The 17,829-nt window shown below is 35.6% G+C and overlaps 1 protein-coding gene across 1 annotated transcript in view; it reads right to left on the reverse strand.

The window, feature by feature from the left end:
- Window positions 1–17,829, reverse strand: part of grtp1a (growth hormone regulated TBC protein 1a) — an 82,980-nt gene that overhangs the window by 11,450 nt on the left and 53,701 nt on the right. Inside the window, exon 5 of the mRNA XM_039744646.1 lies at window positions 12,156–12,252. Coding sequence (XP_039600580.1) covers window positions 12,156–12,252 — 97 coding nt within the window. The remainder of the gene's footprint in view (window positions 1–12,155; window positions 12,253–17,829) is intronic.

Raw genomic sequence — 17,829 nt, forward strand, 5'->3', positions numbered from 1 at the left:
GCATACAGGAGCAAAAACATAAAAACACGAATACAGACAGAATACAGGGCAGATAATACAGCCAATCAGTCAATCAATAAATACATAAATAAATAAAAATACACTTGAGTACATTGGGTGGAAGCATTGAATTGTCGGATAGCAGTGGGCAGAAAAGACCCCAAGAGTTGCTTCTTAGCACACAAGGTAGAAAGAGCCTGTGGCTAAAAGTGCTCCAAGAGAGTGCAGTGCCTCCTGGAGAGGATGGAGGGGACTTTTAATGATGGCATTCAATTTTGCCACCATCCACTTTTGCACAACAGCTTCCAGTGTGTCCAAGGTTCACCCTGTGATGGAGTAGGCTTTCCTGATAAGACTGTTCGGGTATTTTTAACACTACTAGAAAACCATCCACTTTTTATTTCATGTATATTTCTATAATAATTAAATGTATCATACCAATGCACAAAAACTTTGTAGCGGTCAGAAGCCTGTGATTTTCTTTTAATATGTTAAATTTTTGTTAAAATGCTAGGCTACACCCAAACAGAAATGAGTACTCTGAAAACTCGATTTTAATTGACAACATACAAATGATTTAAGACGTGTTCTAATTTAAATACGAGTGCTGGATTAAGTGGTTTCAGAAAATAGAAGAATGGCTAAATAGATGGAATAATATTTATAAAGAATGACATTCTTAGAAATAAATCAGTTTTTTATCTTTTTTTAGCACCTATTATTAAAACAATATCCCAAGCACTTATAAAGCAATTCTCCCTTTACTACATCATAACACATTGTGCAGACATATGAAAAGATGTTAACATCAACAAGATATTTTCACTATGCTGATGACCTATGTAAAAAAATTGCTTAAATAAATAGCATTATTTTAAAAATGCAATAAAGCAGAAGTTGCAGAGGCTACTCTATTTGCTGAAGACTTTACAACATATTATAGCAAAGCTGTTTTGCCGTCACACAGAGTGCCATTCAGGCACCTGTGAGCTAATCTGAAGTGACAAGCAGACTGAACCCCTGGGTTATGTCTAGCCAAGCCAGCAACTGAAGAAACGTATTTAGATCAGCCTTACAAATGACTGTGGCTGAAATCTCACTGAAGCATCCTGACTGTTAGCTTTCAAATATAGACTCATGTTGTGGTACAGGCTCTGCTAATTACAATAGCTGCAACACAATATAATGCATTGAACTATACAGAATTTCAGCATGTAATCTACTTTTGCTATTATACATATTGTTCTAAATTTCTTCATTTTTCAGGAAAAACTGAATTTTTATTTGCAAAGATAAAACAAAAAATATTGCAAAACAAATATGCTACAATAATAATTTAGGAGAAGTTGTATGTATAATTTCTATATATAAAATCTGCATTAACATTAGGCAAGAGTCAAGCTCATTCAAAGTAGCTACAGTATATCTAAAACTTAGCCTAACTGTAAACGAGTTTAAAATTAAATAAATTCAGTTATACAATATAAAAGAGAGAGAAAAGAGTTTTAATTTATGTCTTTTTGCATAAATCAATCCAGCCTTTAATACCTTTGTCAATGTTAATGAGATTTAACAAGTTATTGGCAGTACAGTAATCCCTCCTCGATTACAGGGATGCGTTCCAGACCCCCCCGCAATAGGTGAAAATCCGTGAAGTAGAAACCATATGTTTGTATGGTTATTTTTATATATTTTAAGCACTTATAAACTCTCCCACACTCTTATAAACATTTCCTGCACAGTTATACAGCATAAACCCTTTGTATTCTCTTAGATATTAGGTAAGATTTGTTGAAATTATGTATGTAAACACACTGTTTATATACAGTAAAACTTAAATATTATTTTAAAGATAACGAGCGTCTCCTTTATCACATATGTTACAGCCATTACGACAGACAGGCTACCAGCAATAAATACGTACAATGCAAGAAAAATTGTATACAGTAAAATGTGTGTACAGTGACACTAAATGTATGTACATGTAATAAGTACTTTACGTAGAAAATTAATTATGGTTACTCGCTAACAATGACATGACGACTTGTCCGATAACGATCAGTTTAATTTTACTGCACAACAAAGAAAAGCGTTACAGCTTGTCTAAAGGAGCCTCTTCAGGTGACTGTGTAGTACCGCCGTTGTTCTTCTTCCGGCAGTCTTCAACCCAAATCCCTAAAGCAGATTCCATCCAGACTACTGCCTTATTACATCCACTTACAACTCGTTTTGCAGCCTGGTTAAAAGGACACTGCGGCCGTAGATCTTATATTCTTTTGCTCCTTTTTAAATAAAAAGAATCGTGGACTCATTGATGCCGTAATGGTGTAGCTGTTCCCTTCCTTCAACATATCCAAAACTTTTACCTTTTCTGCAATTGTTAGCATCTTCTGTTGGCGCTTGGTCACGGCCCCTAAAGCAGGAGCAGATTGGAGCCATAACGAAGGGCTTGACTATGCACAAAGATAAACACAAAAGTTAACTCTTTACACAGCGAAACACGTTGATGCGGAATGAGCGAGACGAGACTTCCTGGTTAATGCACCGGAATCAAATTCGCCGCTCCGTCGCTGAGCCAGTCAGCACACAGGAACTTAACCGTGTGCTCTGATTGGGTAGCCTACTGGGCAAACCAACTGAGGAAGTATGTACCAGAAGTAAAAAGACCCATTTTCCACAGAAACCTGCAAAGCAGCGAAAAATCCACGTTATACATTTAGATATGCTTACATATAAAATCCGCGATAGAGTGAAGCCGTGAAAGTCGAAGCACGATATAGCAAGGGATTACTGTAATGGGTGACATGTTCTTCCAAGGTTACTGAACCAACTCTGCATCTGTTTAAAACTGTAGCACAAACCATGTGACTGTAACAATAGTGACATAACTTTCTCAAACCCACTTCGGAGTCACTCTACGCAAGGCAGAAACCAACTCTGGATTGGATGTCAATATATGGCAGGGGCCGCTCAAACTAACAGAGAGAACCATGCTGAAACAGGGTCAACCTAACCTGCATGTCTTTGGGATGTGGGGGATAAAGATTAAAAAAACAACAAACATCAGGAAAATGTACAAAACCAACAAAAATAATGAGGGGTGCAGGAATCTAAACAAAGACACTGAATTCAGGAGTGCTGTTCTAAAATAATAATCATTTATAGTACAGAAACTTTTTTGTTTTCTTATTTCACATACTTAATTAATCCCCAAGGGGAAATTGTCTTTTTACATGACCTTTGGAGGTCAAAGTGCAGGGTCAGCCATTGTACAGCATCCTTGTAGCAGTTTTGAAGTTAAAGGCTTTGCTCAAGAGCCTAAAGGGAGTAGAATTCATTCTGGAATTAACAGGACTTGAACCGGAAACCTTTCAGATAACAGTGCAGATCCTTGGCTTCAGAGCCATCACTCCACCCTCGATACAAGGTGATACAAGCCTTACTGAAAATAACCTTCAAAGTAAAGATGAGACCTTCAGGGTTTCAGACTCTGCCTCTGGTTGTCCCAGAGACTGTAGATTTTCTGTACAATCAATTAACCAGCAACTGATTCTTGCTTGGAATTCAGTTCTTTGCTTAATGAGATGACCTGACTTGTGCATATCTGTACTCAAACACAGAATCCATCCATGGAATAATATTTACAAATATGTGCATATTTATAGATATGTCTTCCGGTAGATACTTATGTTCTTTGTCATCCAATTTGTCAAATACTGCTAATAACTGCTGCTAATGTGTTTCTTAAAAAAGAAACAGGTAATTGGCAATGAACTACCATAGATGTTATTTATAATTAAGTCTATTGCATCTGCAGAACAAACTGATTTAACTTTGCAGCTATTATCAAATCAAGTTCTCTTTTTTTAGAAACTATAGGCAGACTGAGCTTCCTTAGCAAGCACATAGATGATCCTATAAATAAAACATTTTGAACTTGGCTCAAGGCCAAATATCTATAAGAAAGCTAAGGGCATAGTACAGGGGTATTGTATATATACCTGGGGAGGTACAAAAATCAGTAACAGGAGATCACTTAGAGCTGCCATAAAAGAAAATTGGAAGCTATATTCATATTACCAGATCACATTTTAGAGAAAACGTGTACTACACAAAAAAAAAAAAAACAAACACACAGCTAAGAGCAAGTTAGCAAGCAAATGAGAGGAACAGCATCAGGTTCTGAAAATAGAAGAGTTCAGACAAGAGCTGAAAAGTGAGAATTAAATGTAGGCATCCATTGACATAAAGCCTGTGGTGGTCAGTTTAGGAGCTCTGCAAATCAGTTGTGCTGTATATATCAGTTAGTGTCTACCAGTCTAAATAAATCCCAAAACAGTCACTCTAACAAAGCAAAACACACAAGTGCAATTCGTTTACACTATACCTAGAAATTAAAGTAACTATAAAGTAAATATAAAAGTGGGTCAAGCTACTATATGAATAAGATGACATCTGAAAATAAAATTCAGAACAAACCAAATTTGATGTTCTCTCTAATGGATTGATGTGACCAACGCTTCTACAAAATTAGAATATGCAAATAATAAAAATAATAATATATTTTATTTAATTATATATAATTTCTTGATACCCCTTCACGAACAAAGAAGAACCCACAAATGTCTTGAAAAAAGTAACTGGCATCTGTAATTGTTTATTCCGCATTTAACAAAAAATTTAACTTTAGAGCTTGGATGAAAAGAATATTTCAAATAATAACACATATAAAATAGCATACACAAAAATGAGGGGATCCTTAACCTAATATTTGTTGCACAATCCTTAGTAGCAATCACTGCAAATAAGTGATTCCAATAAAGCTTTCATTGAGACCTCTGCACCTGTCCACAGGTAGTTTGGCTCAATCTTCCTGAGCAAACTGCTCCAGCTGTGTCAGGTTTGAAGGGGGCCTTCTGCAGACTGCATGTTTCAGTTCTTTCCATAGATGTTCAACAGGATTCAAGTCAGGGCTCATAGAAAGACACTTCAAAATAGTCCAATGTTTTGTTCTTAGACACTCTTCGGTGCTTTTAGCTGTGTTTTGGGTCATTAACCTGTTGGAGGACTAATAACCCGAGACCGAGACAGAGTTTTTTGACACTGGGCAGAATGTCTTGATTATCTTGAGGTTCAAATGTTCCCTAAACAGACTCAAGGTACCCCATTGTCAGAAGCAGCAAGGCTGTCCTAGCACAAAACCGAACCCCCTCCATGTTTCACAGTAGGCATTGTGTTCTTTTCTTTGAAAGCCTTATTTATTTCATCTGAGTACAAAGAGCTAGTGTGACTTGCCAAAAGGTTCCAGTTTTGTCTCATCTGTCCAAAGGACATTCTCCCAAAAGAATGTGGGTTGTCAATATGTATTTTAGGAAATTCCAGTCTGGATTTTTTAGGTTATTCATTTAACTGTGTAGTCCTCCTGGGTCTTCTTCCATTGAGATCACTGTCTCTCATAAAGTGATGGATGGTGCGATCAGATACTAATGACATTGGAGTTTGGCTTGTATCTTGTTGGAAGTTGTCCTTGGCATTTTGTCTGCCATTCTAACTACCCATCTGCCCATTCTGGGATCAATTTACATCTTGCAGTCACATCCAGGGAGGTTGCCTTCAGTCCCATCGATCTTAAACTTCTTAATAATATGTGCAACTGTTGTCACTGGCACATGAAGCTGCTTGGAAATGGTCTTTCAGCCTTTGCCTTTAAAATGGACAGTTTTCTCCTTTCCTTTCTCTGGTCCATGCTTGCTCAGTGTGTGACCCAGGATGAAACCAAATTGCAATTTAAGTAGGCTGAATGACTGATTAAAAGTTTGGAAGCATGTGTGATACTAACTAAAGAAATCAGCTATTTTGAAAAATCACTCTAATCTAATTATTTACTATCTTTTCTATGGGTGCCAACAAATGTGTCCCGGCCATTTTAGAATATACTTGTGGAATAAGCAATACTTGATGTATTTTCCACACTTGCTTTGCTTTACTCGATGGCTTATCAAAGGCCATGTCTTTTATTTAATCACTTTTCAGGAGGAATATAGCACTTTTTCAATGAGCTGCAAGGGTACCAACAAATTTGCCCATATCTGTGTGAGAATACAATCTCAGATACTCAGAATTGTACAACTGAAACAGAAGTACAGAAAAAGCTCAATAAATACTCATGGACCCTAGTTATTTTGGGGAGGTCAGTCCAAAGTCTGGGTGTCACATAGATGGAGGATCTGTCAACTTCAGCGCACAGGTTAACTTAAGGCATTCAAGCATCAGTGGACCACAATGAGTGAACAGCACTGTGGTGCTGTTTGAGATAACTGATACAGTCTGGTGCAAGGCCATTGAAAACTTTACAGATTAGCCATGGGACTTTGTGTTCAATATTAAAAGACACAGACAGCCAGAGAAGACTAAACAGAGGAGGTGACATGAGCTCAATTCTGTGGGTCTGAGTGAGGAGTCTGATATCTGAATTTTGAACCAAATGGATTAGAAGAGAGGTAGAGAAGTCAATTCAGTATATGATGAAAACAAGGAGAAGTTTCTCAGTATCAGAAAAGAAGAGGAACAAGGTTAAAACTCGGAATACTGCAGAAGTGGAATTTTTTTTTTTCGAGGACCGAATGTATGATAGTATTGCCATTTGGACTGTGAAAAGAAATTAATTTTTCATAAGCTGGGCTTTACTGCAAATCAGTTCCATTTTGTTAAAGTTTAATTTTAAAGAGTTGTGCTCCATCCAGCATTTAATTTTTTTGTGGGCCAGTCAGAAGCCAGGAGATTTCCAATGACCATCTACTTATAACACTGAAGTAAATTTGAATATCTCCCACATAGAAATAATAATCCTGTTTAAGCTACGGATAAAGGCCAAGTAAAATCTTGTAGATACAGAAAAGCAGCAGTCCAAGTGCAAAACTTTGAAGAATTCCTTGTGTGACTGGCACTAAGCTAGACCTGCTGTTGTTACAAAGACAAACTTTTGCCTGTCGCTTAGATAGGCCTTAAACCAATGGAGGGCAGTACCAGAGATGCCAGGAATGCTCTCCATTCTGGCCAACAGCGTATTGTGACTGACAGTATCAAATGCTGCATCATGGTCTAATACAATTAATATGTTGATCTGCCAAGGGTCTGCTGACACAAGTAATCTGTTAGTTACTCAGAGCAGTTGCGCAGTTGTATTGTGCCCTGAAGCTGAACTGAAATGGTTCAATCAGGTTATTACAAGTTAATTATTTGGTGAGCTGGGAGGGCACCACATACTCAAGAACTATAGACTGAAAAGGTACAGTGAGTGACATGAAAAAAACATGTTAAAATTGTCTCCCTCAAGCACTGACACTTTTTAACTTACAGAAGCAATTCTCAAACCAGTAAGCTCTGAGCCAGTACTGAGAGATGAATGTATTATTGCAGTGTCAGCTAGGACTTAGGCAGGATTTGAAGTGTGGTGGGGTTGGGTTCCAGGACATAAGTAGTAGGCCTCACATTACTGATTGGTGAAGATGAAATTAGTGAACATTTGGTAACAGAGGTGGATCGAAAAGAAAGACAGAGGATGATGAAAAGGATAAAAGGATAATGAACTAGCATTAGTTGAACTACATTTAGGTTTTTGATTTTTATTATCTAAAAACAGAAGGAACTCTTTCATTTTTGCTGTGAAGAAATCGACAATAGAGCAAAGTGCAGACTGAAGTAGCTTATTAACCACAAAGAAAAAAATCCTCAGTTATCACGGCCATTACCTATGAATTTATGTAAGCCCTTTATGTTCTCAGAAAGCCTTGTCATGCATAGCAAGGACATTTTTCCATCTCAAGCTGCATTTCCATTAACCTCCTTAACACTCATTTTGAAACTGCGAAACAAAAAATGGTAATGGAAATAGTGAATTTGGAAAAACTCTCAAAATTCGCAAAAAATGTATACACTCACTTCAGGTGGTTTTACAAAGCAATAATTCACAAAACTGCAATGGAAACACTTTTTTTTACATTTAGGTGACAGGATTTGATGTAAATTTTCATGAGAACTACCGGATGACACAACACAAATGTCCATGATCAATAATCTGTCGTCAACAACTGCCTGCAGAAAAACAGATGTCCAGCCTTTCCTCTTAACATAATTCCGATACGCGTTACTTGGTGCACAAATATGGACAGGTGAGCTGTCGATTACACCAAACACCGGAGGTATTTTGTGTGCTTTGTAATTGCCCTGCGAAAAATGCCGTTCCTCTTCCACATCAGGTAAAATGATGTATTACTTCATTAGTTTGGAGCATATGGCATTAAACTCCCCATATACACACCTCTGAAAAGTGGTTTCACTCACACCAAACATCTGGACAACAACCATATACTCTGCACAGGTAGCCAGTTTACAAAGTGCAATGGCTATACGCTTCTTAGTCAGTACTAGCTCCCTCGTGTATGCTATGGCTGTGGACACAAGAGGGCCTATTGTGCTGCATAATTCAATGTTGAGTTACTCATCCTTAAACTTCATGCCCACAGCCCCTAAGTAAAATCACTGTGGACATATTCAAATAAATTACAGGGTTTAAACTGCATTAACTAAAATGTATTATTAATGTGTCCTTGTTCTAATCGAAAAAATTCACAATATCTAATTAAGTATGGCTGTATTACAACCATATATTAAAATCAATGCATTTGCTAATGCAGTGCCAAACGTGACTGAGTTGTACATCCAAATATTCTTTGGAAGCATGAAAACATCTATATGAATTCTTTTTAATCAGCTTTGAATCAACAGGCAAATGCTACACTGCTAAATGTCAGATCACTGAGACACAAATCAATTAACTTGAAGAATTCATCACTGAGAAGCAGAATCTCCCAGTACTGAGTAAGTTAGAAGTTATAATAATCTATTCCTCAAACATTAATGTAAAATGTGTGCACATTAATAAAGAGATGTCATTTACATTACCAGTGTTGAAGCCCATTTCTTTTTTGTTTTAGTAATTAAATGCTGATTTTATAATTTTGCACAATTACTTCCCCAGTTTATTTCTATATTAGTGTTTATGCCTTCACTTAAACACACACTCACTGTCAGTTCTTTATTCTGTTACAAATTCTGAAAATATCTGTCTGTGTTTGTTTTGCTGGATTGTCTGATTCTGCGTGTCCTTGTTGCTCTGTTCACATATGCCACTGTTATTCCCTCACCTCTCCGTAATAAGTTTGGATTCTGTAAAGTGATTTTGGATTGTCAAGTGCTGCAAAGCAACACTATATTACCCTAGATAATAATTATAGGTTGACATTCACTATAATAGCTAAAAGAGTTTTAAAAAGCACTGTCCTTTGATTACTCATTTTGCCTTCACATAGTAACTTCTTAGATCTGTTATTTGCATAATTTGAAATATTGACACATACTTTTCAAGTAACATACTGTTTACGCACCATCAATGCTCCAGTGGATCTGAGCTGTAAAAATCTAAACTCTTGAGAGCTAAGCAATACTGTAGTTGGAGTAGTGTTGTATTGGTAATATAAATTTCGACTACATGTTAATACTAGCTTTTGGACCTCAGTTCAAATGTGAAAATGGTATTAAAAGTAATTATTTTCCAAATAATGGAAAACTTCAACTGCAGCCTTCTGTCTCCAGCTTTCCTGTGTGCCGCACAATTCTGAGTCTCCCTGGCTCTGAACCTTCGCTACACACTCTGTGCATCCAGGGTGAGTCTAAGCAAGCAGAGGGAGTTTCACCAATGAAGACTCCCGTGCGTCAAAGCAAGTTTTCCCCCCATATAGTCTATTGCAAATTGACGGTGGGGTGAGGGGTTATGGGGTTGAAGAATAAGGTTTACTTTCAGTACTGAAAATAACAAAAAGGCTGGTACTGTACCATTTTAAAAAATGTTTTTTTCCTTCCTCTTTCTTTAACTCTTGCTCTTCTTGTTGGTTCTACCTCTACTGGCAGCAATCTGGGCTTAAAATTTTGCCCAGTTGTTCCTTTATTACGCACTACCTCACCTAGAGAAAATAGGATCCAGCATTCAGCAATCTGGGAAGTTTCTTCACTAGCTTACTTACCAAATGGAAACAACTGAGGAGGGCACATGGTCAGTGTTAACTTGCTGTAATTGCAAATTCCATTTTCTTCTTCATTTGAACAGTAGTGAGTGCATGCCAGGTTTTTTTCTTTTAAACCTCTTTAATAAGTTTTTAGATTGCAAAGCACTACAATAATAAATTATATGACTAACATTTTTCCCCGTGGGTTTTCCTAATCCATCCCTTCCCCTTTCTTGTAATTGATGGAACAGTATAAGGCTGTAAGGAGAAGAAAAAATGATCTGGTTTTGTAAACGAAAAGCTGCATCTATGAACTGCTATTAATTCTGGACAACAGCTAGACAGATTTTTATGAGTAATGTTTTTGCCAGTTTCAGTATAATAAAACCCAAGTCACTTGAAAAGATTAGCACCAGGTTCCTCTAAACATGCCAAGATTACTCAAGCAATGCAGCAATGCAATAAAAGCCAAGTATTTAACAATGATCATTATTAAGGAGTGATTCATCAAGGAAAATTCCAAAAGTTGGAATGGATGAAACAACCAAGTTCAACAGAGCTTTAGTGGAGAGCAAAGCTAAAGCAACTGGGTAAGACTTGATGGTGCCTAATGGCATGCCTAAGAAGGTTAATTCAGAAAATCTGACATTAGAGATGGGGGCTGTTTATGGTGTACAATTTTAAAGCACATTCATCTTTTTTCTCCTCATATTGGTGTAGGTGGGAACCTGAACAGAGCGAATGAGTTTTGTGATATAGTATGAAGAACTGTACTTAAGTTGTTAATCTAAAATATATTGTCACATACTGTACTACCCTTCCAAATTTAATAAATGTGTATAAAAAGGAGTTAATTCATCGAAAGACAAACTGATGATGTATTCTTCTGAGGCTGGCCTTACATCTTTGCCTGTAATTCAAATGTAAGACTTTCCTACTACTTTCTTGCTACTTGTATTAGGAAATCTAAGAGTGAGCTCTTTTTAAGCTTTACATATGATATTGAAATTACTTTAGTTTTAAGGTTATTTATTATCAGTGTCTATATTCTAGTTAAAGGGAGCAGGTATATTGCAATGAACAAAATCTCTTATTTTCAAGTATGAAAAAAATATATTTCTCATAGAGATGTTCAAATGAAAAACATATTCTATATACTCATATATATCCATACATTCCCCTACCAAAAGCAAAATGCTGGATATCTGATATGGGTCCAACATCCTGTCTTCAATGGCGCTAAAGTCACAATAAGCAAACTATATTATTTGTGCAACACAATGATAGTCCGAATATACCAATGTACACTTTAGATTGTGATATGACTAACCAGGTTATGTTTTTAAATAAGTGAAGCAAGTACATGTTGGAAGATATATAATATATGATTCATCCCACTTGGCAAATGCACCATATAAACAGAAAGAATTATCATTATAATTATTATTCCCCTTGTATTTGCTACCCAGTGAGGCATCACTCAGTGTGAGATCTCTGAAGCAGTTACAGTATGTCCCTAGAATGCCCTTCTTTTTCCAAATATTTGAGTGAACATCTGTGCCTACATTTTGGAAAGATTGCATGGCTGTATAATCTAGAATATATGGGAAAACATAAAGGAACATTAGAAACATGCTTACTTTTAATCCAGTAATTCCCCCTACGAATAGCAGGTGTAAATTTGGATTAGGAAAAGTCCAGTTTGAAGGTGTTCAAGAAAAGGAATGCAATTTAGTTTAATGTCTTTGAAGGTTATGTATATTTATTTTTCCTAAATAACTGAAATTAGTGAAAACTGTTGCAATTTAGAGAGACTATTTCACTAGAAAAAGTAAACCAAAATCTAAAACTTTTGTTACAAATGTGTCTTACTGAATTATTAACAAATAATAGGTAAAATCTCCAACATGTGCCTAGAAAAAGGTAAATATAAACATTTAAAATAAGAGGAAATATTGTAAATGATCTCCATTACAATAATAGACATCACTAAATGATAAAATGGCTTGTAAGCTAAGCAATAATAATAATTAGTAAAATTGTCCTAATGAATTAATAACAATAAATAAAATACATTTACTACTAACTTACCTGGTAAAATTCTGCCAAGAAGAGCATCCAACAACCAGAAAGATTTTTCTTCATCTTTTGTGATAATAATCAGATACCCTGTGACAAAATTCATGCCCTGAAAAAGATTAGAACTGTCTGAATTAGAAAATACTGTCCAAAATCCTGATCAATGACTATAGCAAAAAAAAAAGATACTTGAATATATATCACAAATAACACCTGTTGGATGGTTAGCTAGAATGAGTAAAAGGCCCGGTGTTCTGCTTCATTGTTTCTGAATGACTAACTGTCCCATTTTGCACAAAATTTCCAGCCAGCACCAGTTTTCAGTATTAAAGAAGACCAACCAACAATTAAATTTTGGTACAATGAGTGCTAGATGAGAAAATGCATGCTTTCCATAGCATTTAGAAAGTCTGTCACATCAACTTAAGAAAGTAAAAAATTGATTTCTTATTTATTGCTGTTTAGATTTTCCCGGTGTATCTACCATGAACCCTTAATAGTATCCAGCGAAAGCCTGCTTCACAAAAGTATGAACTGGCTTAACAGATTGTGCAGAATCTATCACTCTTTTAAAATGTGAATCAACTGTCAAAGTATAGCCCACTGTCAGCCAACTATGCTGTTGTTATTTATGGCCTAGACGGATTCTCTCAAGTTTGCCCCAAACTCAGAACGAATGTCAAAAGGGCCAAAGTTAGATTATTAATCATATATATTACACAAAAAGGGATAACTCAAGATGAACTGAAAGGCTGAGGGAACTGAAAGTATCAAAATTACCACAAAAGAAAACAAGAAATCTATTTTCCCTCTAGGTCCACCTAGAGGTGGCTATTTGTTTTTTGGTTAGCAAAAAACAAAAACAAAAACAAAAGATAAACAGAATTTTTTTTTTAAATAAATTGCAAATAAACATATTAAAGGTGTAAAATACAATCACTAAAATGTAATTTCTAGTGGAATTTTTATTTTATTTTATACATTTTACTGAGGTGAAAGGTCAGCGCTATGTCACAACTCAGAAAATTTAGGTAGCTTTCTTTACTCTGAATTGTCCAACTTAGAGCTCCACCTTTTTAGAGCATTCAAGTGAAATTTATGACAGAGAAACTTGGATTTCCTATCTTTTCAATAACACAGAAATAATCCTTTGTAATATTGTGTAGTGCCTCCTACCAATAAGGGCACACTCTGTTCTATTTCACTGCTTGCTGCCCAAGTCCCAACTGGTTCACCTTTAACACAATTTTTAAATCTCATAGAAATAAAGTAGGGGTGAGTAGCAACTCCAGCATGCATACCTTAGTAGGGAATCTACTATACTATCTATGCTGGCATATTTGTACCTCAAACAATGCCTGGTTTAACATATTACAAATACAGTTAAGTCTAGTACTAGTTTAAACATTAAAACAAGTACCCAAGTCCTTAAATTTGTTAATTGCTCTGCCATGCTTTGCAAGCAGGGAACAAGAACTGCACATTCATTTCTTTCAGCAAGAATAGCAGCAGAAATCCTTGAAAACAACCAGGAGACTGATTCCAAATCACTCTGAGGCCTGTGAAAACACATTTTTGTATCTTTGTTTTTACTCTGTAAAATTAATAAGCAGCCAAAATCTAGAAATCCTATATTGAAAAGAAATATGGTTGAATGATTTGATCAATTTTTTTACCATATTAAAAAAACAAAACACTAAAATGTTTAAACTTTCTATGAGAATGCAAAACAATGACATAATATCCTATTAAATGCTATACTTGGAGGGGTGGTGCAAATGCCAAAGATAATGGGCAAAGGAGATGTCTGGAAAGGAATTTATCGTGTGATTAATTCAATGCAAATAGAAGATTTTGTAAGTTTAGTAATCTCTCTTTTTGAACTAAATGATGTCCAGCATGGCACAATAACAGTTACAGGAGCACAGTAAAGTGGCAAACAGGAAATCAAGGTGTTGGTACGGAACCCTTTTAAATGACATAGCTAATAATACCAATGAATCCATTATAATTATCAAAAAATTCTGAAAAAGGATGCAGTAAATAGTTTTCTAATTTAAAATGCTTGTAAAACATTCATAAAGGCATTGTTACACGCTAAAACAAAATAACACATATATAAAAAAATTAATTCATCTGGAATAACTTTTGTAATGCTGTCTTTGTTATGTTACACTAATGTTAATTACCTTTTCAAGAAGAAATAATGGCTAGGAATGTGTTGATAACCTCAGTCTATGGATAACTACATTTTGACTCTTAGCACTAATAATCATTTGTCATTATTAGGAGCACAATTAGTGATGCTATTAACATGAAGAGTATGTTGTACTACAAAATACAAGACTGAATTTAAGAATGTGCTTCTTTTCTTTGTGTTTCAGTGCTATCAGTATTTTAAGACAGACTGCTACTTTAAAATGTGACCAAACAAGTACTAAATGATTGTAGATTTTATGTCATGCAAATCACAAACATGTAACCTGAATAGTTTTTTACTTATAGCAAATTCTCTCATTAAGAAAACTGCAAAACTAAGGGGAGGAACATCAGAGCAACTGAGAACCAAAGTTTTACTTCTACAAAAACACTCTAATTAGCTAAAGCAGAAAACAAAAACATGAGTGGAACACAGCTACAGACCACAATCATATTAAGCAAGTTATACCCAGATTACAGTTTCAGAACTTTATGAATTCTAAATATTATATAGGTTCTCAGCCAAAATTTAGAACGCTTTGTGTTATATAATAAAGAGAATTAAGTAACAAGTTGTATTTCCTTAAATAAAAAAAAAACCCTATCACCCCATCCCATTTCTCTATCATTTTTAATGGTAAATTAGTTTAATGGTAAAAGCCTGTGACACTAACACTTAGGCTGTAGTACATACCCAGTTTCACATTGCATTATTGTAGCGTTCAGCTTCAGTGTGTAGTTTGCTGAAGAGGTGTAAATCAAAATCAATCAGTCAATCAAATGAACACACAGACATTTACATTTTGATTTTGACATATTACCATATCTATTCTAAAACATATCCCTCTGCCTTGACTTTATGAACAAAGGCTTATTTTTTGTTGCCTCTGAAACTCACAGTAGATTTCACTTTCTAAGAGATGATTACACAAACTCAGGTAAGGGATTATATAATCAGGTGAGTAAAAGAAAGAAAAAACATTTGTTTGACTTTTCTAGAATTTGTATTTTTTAATTTGCAACTTGTAAAACTATGAAATTCCGAGTCATCAAGCAAAAGTCCAGAAAAATGAAAATACAGCCTTTTAAACATAGAAATCACCTGTAACAGTGACACATATACTTATATGTATGTTAAATATGTTTCTAGTAAATGTGGATGGGCAATCATGTTAGTTTGGACAGTGGGAGCCTGTACCTTTACTTAGGTTGCTTATAGCAAATAAAAGGAAGAAGAATTAAGTTGCAGCAACAATACTTAAATTGCCTACAACTCCCAAAAGCTCCTGTAGTATTACGCCATTGGGCAGATTCAGAGGGTGCAGGGGTAGCTGGGAAGGATAATTAAATTGTGAATTTAAAAAGGAGCCAAAAAAGATGCAGAGGAGATCACGATCATCTGTCTATATTCATTTATATGCTTCTCATCCCACCTCCGGGATACAGTCACCTTTGAATTACAGCTTCATTCTGGATTTATGTGCTTGTCCTGTGCCTGTACAATTTTGTTTGAGCTGGTAAACATCTTCATCCGGGGGGGGGTCTCCCAATTTCTGCAGATCTTTACCCAATAACTGGAACACGGACAAAACTTTCAGACCACTCAAATAGCTCTTCATTTGGCATCTCAATTTATTCTTGCCGTCATCTGCACCTGTTACAACATAGTCCAAAACACAGTCCAGTGCAAGTGTTGACTGTTTATTGTCTAGTACTTGATGTTTTGATCGGTTTTATTCTTGCAGTGTTTGTAAATAATTATCGCTGTTGGAGAATTGAGGTGGTCTTTTGTGTCCATGTTGTTTGTTTAATAATTGTTTTTCTTTCCTTCATTACTTTCTTAACATATACTTTTATTATCTTTACTAAATCTTTATTATTTATGAATTAATTGAGCTGCTGATCAGTGTCGCTGTGTGTGTTTGTGTGCTATTTCAAGGCTGGGTATGTTTCTGGGGTCCCTGTAGTAAAATAAACAAATTATCATCTTCAGACAGTGTGAATTTTAGCATCCTTGCAACCGCTGCAAAGTGAAGAGACATTTGTTTTGGAAGATCAGTTAGTTATACTGAGCTTATAGCAGATGCAGCAAAAACGTATTTTAACTCTGTGGAGCAAATGTCTGCCAGTATTTTACTAGTCTATATGGTCAGTGTTTGTAGGTGACAAAGTAACATCTTAGGAACACACAGGAACGTCTCTGAATAACATTAAGTCATTGTCAGGAATTCAGAAGCATCTGGACTGCAGGGTTTATGCCTAATTTTGGGCTACTCTTTGGACAGTCATGCACAGTAACATTTTTATAGTGAACCTTTCTCATTTAGTGAACATTTCACTATTAATCCACCATATACTGTACACATAAGTTCTTCTAGACTGTAAATGATGATTTTTTTATGTTAATAGAGTTTTATAATACTTTGTTATTGGTGTGATGTTGCTACATAATACTGTTCATGTGTTAAAACTGGAAACATACTTCTTGACATTTGATAACATTCTTTTCAGTTTTAACTGATTAGTATTGGTAGTATACTTTATTGAGGTCGAGTGAGCTCACTGCTAGGCTTAATGATGAGCTTTGTCACAACGTTTTCCTTTATAAAATCTGCAGCCCCCTTTATGTAAATCTTAACATTCCGTAGATTATTCTGATACAGAAAGTGGTAAAATTACAAATGTAAATAAACATTGAGTAAATCTGCTTTTACAAAATGATGTTGATCTCAACTTCACATAACAAAAAGAATTCAAACCTTCTGCTCATTCAGAAGTAAAACAAAAAATGCAACTGTATGAGCCCTTTACTTAAAATGCCATAGACTGAAAGGGAAAGAGGAGTACTTCTTATTTAAAAAAAACGTTATTTAATTGTTTTCTTATGCAGAAACTGAAACACAAAAATTCCGTGTAACAACAAAAGATGTCACCACCTAAACAGAGAAGAAAAGAGATTTGTTTGAAAAAACTGACTAAGAAAATAGATGCCACATTTACAGCAACTCTGAATGAATAGGAATTAAAATGTTGAATATTTAGAAATTAATTATTCAAAAGGTATAGAATTTATCCATTCTGGTATACAAGTAACTTATGAACTGTTTCATACTGTAACACACCAGAGGGTGTGAGAGATGGAGGAATGGAATTAGCCACTTTACGCTTACTGCTGGCGAATGGCCCTTTAAAAGACATTTGCCATTTTCAGTGACCGCTTCTGCCACAGTGCTCAAGTCTTCAGCAGCACACGCTCCCAGCTGCTTTGAACCTTTGTTTCGCCTCACTCTGTTCACCCGAGGTCAGAGGTAAACCATATGCCACACTATCCTCTCGCTCTGTGAGCCAGCCCCAAGGCCAGGGTCCATATCTGACACTCTTTAGCATATATGCATCAGGGCTGATGGGCTTTAGCAGGCGGGATGATATATGCAAAGTGCCCTCTGAGTTCTGTGTCTCATATTGAAATCCCTAAATTTATACTGGG

The sequence above is a fragment of the Polypterus senegalus genome, chromosome 2 (assembly GCF_016835505.1).
Source record: "Polypterus senegalus isolate Bchr_013 chromosome 2, ASM1683550v1, whole genome shotgun sequence".
Taxonomy (NCBI): Eukaryota; Metazoa; Chordata; class Cladistia; order Polypteriformes; family Polypteridae; genus Polypterus; species Polypterus senegalus.